Source organism: Sander lucioperca, chromosome 11 (assembly GCF_008315115.2).
Source record: "Sander lucioperca isolate FBNREF2018 chromosome 11, SLUC_FBN_1.2, whole genome shotgun sequence".
In the NCBI taxonomy this organism is placed as follows: Eukaryota; Metazoa; Chordata; class Actinopteri; order Perciformes; family Percidae; genus Sander; species Sander lucioperca.
In genome coordinates this window covers 29,967,864-29,974,312 of record NC_050183.1, presented here as the reverse complement: position 1 = coordinate 29,974,312, position 6,449 = coordinate 29,967,864, and the positions used below count along the sequence as shown (strand labels likewise).

The 6,449-nt window shown below is 40.2% G+C and overlaps 1 protein-coding gene across 1 annotated transcript; it reads left to right on the top strand.

Moving 5' to 3' along the window:
* Nucleotides 1-519: 519 nt before the first annotated feature.
* On the top strand, nucleotides 520-2,100 carry LOC116058720 (calponin homology domain-containing protein DDB_G0272472-like). Its single transcript, XM_031311561.1, has one exon. The coding sequence runs from the start codon at nucleotides 520-522 to the stop codon at nucleotides 2,050-2,052; it is 1,533 nt and encodes a 510-aa protein (XP_031167421.1). The 3' UTR covers nucleotides 2,053-2,100.
* The last annotated feature ends 4,349 nt before the right edge of the window (nucleotides 2,101-6,449 follow it).

Here is a 6,449-nt window from a genome sequence, read left to right as displayed (position 1 = left end):
TGTGTATCATTTACTTACATCGATGCTAATAGTAACTTAACGTTAACCAACTGACAGAACACAGCACTGGTTCCAGTCGCGTCAGGTGAGGCAAAGCCAGCGGTTGGTCTTCCTATCCCTATCCCATCCTAATATTGTGTAAATGTGTACATATAACTGTTTATTGTGTTTTGTCTGATGCTTTGGCAACATTGTTATTGAAACATTCATGCCAATCAATAATTGAATTGATGAGGAACATGTTCTATATATGATCTTTGGCCATCACATTCTGGAACTTGTCATGCAGAGTGACATCTCACAGTGTGACACATTCTAAACCTTTGATGGCATTCTATGGTTCTGTTTAGAATACAACCCTGGGTGCTTACAGGCAGTTAACAGTCTGAACTCATTAACGACGCATCTCTTTGTGTGACAGAGCTCAAAACACCAAAACTTTCGTACTACAACGATAGAGCAATACTACCCTACATTGCAGTACTCCACTATCGCAACAAATACTTTTGTTCAGCGATCATGGCAACAATGCCGGCGACAGTCGTCTGCCCAACTCCCAGCGTACAGCTCAAGGACCTGAAAAAAGACCAACTGGAAACTCATGAACGAATCAACCAGCTAGTCTCCAAAAATGCTGCCCTGGAGGAAGAGAAAATTAAAATACTGACGGCTCTACGCTCAGAGAGAACCACTAGGAGAAATGTCCAAAAGGAGCGTAAGATCAAGGAGAAGGAGACAAATGAAGAGATTCACTCTCTCAGAGAAAGTTTGAAACAGGAACAAGAGAGGAACAGAGAGACCCAGGAGAAGAAGATTAATGGTATATTATCAAACATACCAAACCAGAATTTGATGGACAAGGACGCAAAGTTCCAGGACAATGATAGGAAGTTGAGCCATGTCGTCCAGGAAAAGGATGATCTGATTGACAAAATAAAGGAGGAAAAGACGGCTCTAGAAGTAAAGTATTTGGAGAGCGAAGCCAAGCTCATAGAGAATGAAAGGCAGATCATCCAGAGGGAGGTAGAGTTTGAAACAAAACTCGCCACTCTGGAAGACCAAATGACGTGTGAGCTCGCTGCAAAAGAGGAGAGCTTTGAGAAACGGCTTGAGCTGGAAAGAGAGAGCAGAGACATGGAGTGGAACAACAAAGAGAGCCAAATGGAGAATGAAATCAAGCTCTTAAAAGAGAAAATCTCTGCTCTTCAGCTACAAAACCACTGCCTCAACGAGGTCGAAAAGATGAGCAGAAGGATGAAGAAGCAGCGGATTACCAAAGAGAGCCAAATGGAGAACAAAATCAAGCTCCTAAAAGACCAAAACTCTGATCTTCAGGTACAAAACCACTGCCTCCAGGAGATTGAAAAGAACAGCAGAAGGATGGCGGAGGAGTGGATTAACAAAGAGAGCCAAATGGAGAACGAAATCAAGCTCCTAAAAGAGCAAACCTCTGAACTTCAGGTACATTACCACAGCCTCCAAGAGATCGAAAAGAACAGCAGAAGGATGGCAGAGGAGTGGATTAACAAAGAGAGCCAAATGGAGAACGAAATCAAGCTCTTAAAAGAGCAAAACTCTGAACTTCAGGTACATTACCACAGCCTCCAAGAGATCAAAAAGAACAGCAGAAGGATGGAGAATGAGTGGATTAACAAAGAGAGCCAAATGGAGAACGAAATCAAGATGCTAAAAGTGCAAAACTCTGAACTTCAGGTCAATCTCCTTAGCCTGCAGGAGCTGGCTCAAAAAACTGATAAGGAGAAGGCCAGAATGAAAAAGGAGGAAGAGAAGGCCAAGAAGGCGACAGAAAAGAGGCTGAAAAAGGAGAGGAAAGAGGAGGAGGAGCGAGAGAATGAACAGAAGGAGGAAAATAGGAAGCAAGAGAAGAAAGAATTGAAAAGACAGAAGAAGGAAAAAGAGGAGATGGAGAATAAAGTCAAGAAAGAGAGGAAGGAGCAGGCGAAGAGAGAGAAGGAGGGATTGAAAAGACAGAAGAAAGAAAAGGAGGCGAGAGCGACGGAAGAGGAGCAGAAGGAGAAGAGAGAGGATTAACATCATCAACCTTTCTCTCCACTTCACCACAATCCCCTCCCCCTCCCCCTCCTCCCTCTAAAACCGGGTGATCTGGTTTTACTGCCACATTTTTAAAACTTGCATGTGAAAATTTTGAAATAGTGGTGGTGTACTCCGGGTGATCTGGTTTTACTGCCACATTTCAATTATTAAAAAAAAAAAAAATATATATATATATATATATATATATATATATATATTTTAAAAAATCTCTTATCTGTGCATTTGTCTTTTAAATGGGTTCAATAAGAACACACATCTACTGTGAAAATCTGACCGCAAACCTTTTTTGATTGAACTGAAGATGATCTTTCATTTTCACCTTAACACAATATGAAGTTATTCTGGAGTCTAAGTAGTCTGGCTATCACCAGACCAAGCTCAATCTTTTAAGATTAAACATTAGTCTGGGGAGTCTGCTCTGTATTTTCTAATGCACAAGAGGCGTGATCAACGGGCATAGTTCAAATGACTCTGTACGCAACTGGGTAGTCCTTCAACCAATCAGACCAACAATCCAGGTGACGTACTTTCATTAACAGGTTGCTGCGCTTCGGTGGCCGCCATGTTGAATGCAAACAAAAAGCTGCTTGCCATCGCTTCTCTATTGTGGTCGCTGGTCTATTAGACAGAATATCCGAGTGAAACTCGCTGACTCTTCCTGGTCTCAGAAATAATGGAGCAACATCAAATTTGTAACGTCTTGGTTTTTCTGGTTTTGCTTTAGTGTTTCTAGCCAATTAGTGCCCTTGGTATAAATAGGAACCAATCTTTGGTTCCTCAGGTGCAACCCGGAAGCACATACAGTTTTTGACCACACAGACACACAGACACACGCACACCAACGCCACACAAGCATACATACAAGCAGTAATTTGTCTGGAAAACCAACTAATATCTCATGGAAATAAATGGAACCAGTGGTGTTAACTGCAAATATGACTTGGACTTTCATTGATCAAAAAGATAAAAAGTGTGTCAATTACTCTACCTGTGGAACTGCACCTCAGGGGCTTAAAGCTTGGGCTTAGCCTCTACACTAATATTTTAGAAGAAGGCAAACAATAAGCAGCTGACAAGACAGTGAGTAAGGAGAAGGTTATGGATTTTAAAGTTATCCTTTAAATCATATATAAGTTGAAATTGCAAGCTAGTAAATGCATTGCTTTTTGGTTCAGTTCCTATATTAGGGTCAGATTGCCTTCTTACCTAAAGTGAACCGAACTCTAGTGCACTTGGGAGCGAACCGAGACCCCCGTTACCATGTGGACCAGAGTTTGGTTGTTTGGTCCGCACCAGAGTTCGAATGAGCTGCCCCCCCCCAGCCCCCAAACAAACCGGACTGTTCCACGAAATGCTCCTAGTGTTCAATTAAAATGGACCAAACTGCTCAGGTGTGAAAGCATCTTAAATGTCTTAACATGAATCAAACATTATTAGCAAATATAAATCAGCCTATTTGTAAAAAAAACATTGATGATAGGCTTACTGGCCTATAGGTAAGGTAGTCACTAAGGTAGCCATGTTTAACATTAAAACATGATTTGTAAAATCATGCCAACAATTATTATTTTAATAGCTTAGTATTATATGCACTAAAAAGCTATGTAAAGGCTTTAGGCCGCTCTACACGTTATAGTAGGCACAGTTTATAATGCAACTTAATTTTATACGATATATGACTACATATATATTGTTCTGTCTCTTTTACAGTTAAGGGGTCCTTGGCTTAAAAAATGTTGAAGACCCCTGACTTAAGGAACTGCTAACTGCTGCGTTGGCTCTGTTAGCTGTTTGAAACTCTGCAGGTCCCAAACATCCCAAGTTATTTTGGTTCTAACATGCCTGCTTGTAACATACTAGTACAGTGCCCGTTGAAAATGTGCCTGCTTGGAACGGGCTGATTGCTTGGCTTGTGGTACAGGCGCTTAAAGCTTCTCCAAAACCAATTTGTACACCAAAATGACTTACTGAAGGACCACTTAATATGCAATTCCACTTTATAGCCTACTACTGACTTACAGTATACTTCTACATCAGAGGAAGACATTGTACTACTATATTTAGCTGAAAGAGAATGTAGCAGATTCATAATTTAATCACAAAATATCACAATTAAAATGTGGAATAATCAGACAGTAGCCTCATGGACTCATGGCGGTGCGCTTCCCAACCGGGCCTTTATGAGAGCTAATCAGCACATATCTGTGTTAATCAACCACCAGAAATGGACTGCGTGCAGAGAGAGAGATAGAGAGAGTGAGAGTGAGAGAGAGAGAGAGAGAGAGAGAGAAAAAAAAAAAACACATTTTAGTGTTGTCTTTTTCGTCAACGATATTGCATGTTGATATCACCAGTCATGACGGCAGTCCTGTCTCGTCGTTATCGTTAACGAAGTTAACACTTTGTGTTCATTCCGATACAGGCTTAGAGGCTTGATGGTTAACGTTGGATTTGATTTGCGGCGTTATTTTGCTTACGGTAAAGTTATTAGTATTATAACTTGATGACAGACAAACCATTTTTTGGAATGATGCTTCATCATGTGATATTTGCAACGATGTGACACAAAAACAGTGTCTTGTCGCCTGCCTATTAAGTGGCACCATGCTCTGTCTGCCACGTGTTGTCTGTAACTGGTTGTGCTTTGCATTCTGAAACGTCCTTAAATTCGGGATTCGGAAATTACGCTGTGCTCACAGTGAGAGGGGGAGTGGCCAATGGCTAGAGCGGCAAAAGCCAATGAGTGCTTCTTTTACTGATATATATTTAACGATATCTTTTGCATTTCTAATCCAAACAATGTTGAACTTGGCACCAGCGTCTTTATGATGGCTGGCCCCAACTTAAAGCATGGCCTTTCAGACCAGCAACACAACGTACAAACTAGTTATTTTTTAGCATAGCTCGGATCCAGTGGTGGAATGTAACCAAGTACATTTACTCAAATACTGCACTTAAGTACAAATTTATGGTACTTGTACTTTCCTTGAGTCTTTTCTTTTCATGCCACTTTCTACTTCGCTACATTTCAGAGAGAAATATTGTACTTTTTACTCCACTACATTAATCTGACAGCTTTAGTTACTAGTTACTTTACACAATAGGATTTCTGCACACAAAACACATGTAGTTTATAAAATCTGATGTTTTATTATAAATTAAACTTGCCAACAATAGAACGGCCTACAAGTCTAGCTGAAATGATTAGACCATTAAACACACAACTGTTTGGATCCTTTACACTTTTTAACTTGGGAGGATTTTTCTGCATTGAGTACTTTTACTTTTAATACTTTAAGTACATTTCCCTGATGATACTTACATACTTTTACCTAAGTAACATTTTCAATGCAGGACTTTTACTTGTAACAGAGTATTTTTACATAGTGGTATTAGTACTTTTACTTACGTAAAGGATCTGAATACTTCTTCCACCATTGACCGGATCTTAACTACTGTTAAACCTACAATGCAGAGGTTGGGTTGAAAGATATCCTCAGCTGCACAGGCTGTGGAGAGAGTGTTGTCACCTCTATTTGGGAGTGCAAACAGGATTATTAAACTAGGTGCAGTCAATCTTTTACTGTTCCTCCCCAGAGATAATACGTATCTGCAGCAGTTTGGCTGTCACAGTGAAATTAGGTATTTTCATGAGTGTACAGGACTTAAAAATGTAAAGTGGATATAGTTTGACCTTGTTGACTGTCCACACGTTACTGCCAATAAAACACCAAACCCATTTGAAGTTTTTATTCAGACACCGATGACTGATGGTAAAAGGAGCTGCATTTATATAGCATTTCACACACACACACACACACACACACACACACACACACACACACACACACACACACACACACACACACACACACACACACACACACACACACACACACAATTATGAAGTACTTGAGTGGTATTTATATGTATTGTGCTATTAAAATGGTTAAAATGGAATGCATATCTATCCAGTTGCTTTCAGATGGCTATAGGGAAACTTAAGGACAGAAAAATAGAGCCTAAACACTAGATAATGCTCCCATCAACGAAACGTCACTTGCTGGTAATTAAATAAATGTATTTATGGGAGCAGAATCTAATGTGCAGACTCTATTTGTCCGTCTTTTCCATGTTCTTTTGTCCAGTGTTTATCGTCCAGATTTGGGTGCTTTTGTAAGCCTTTTTTGAGGAAACTAACCCTCAAACATCTTACAATTAACTGTAAATAAAAGACAGGTTAGAGTCAGCTCTTGCTGTAGCACAGACAACAGCTTCCCTCTACCCCAACACAACACAGTGAGCTGGGCATATTTGCAACTGCACCACAGTTCCACGTATACATTAAGACGACTTGTCACAACTGACAAATC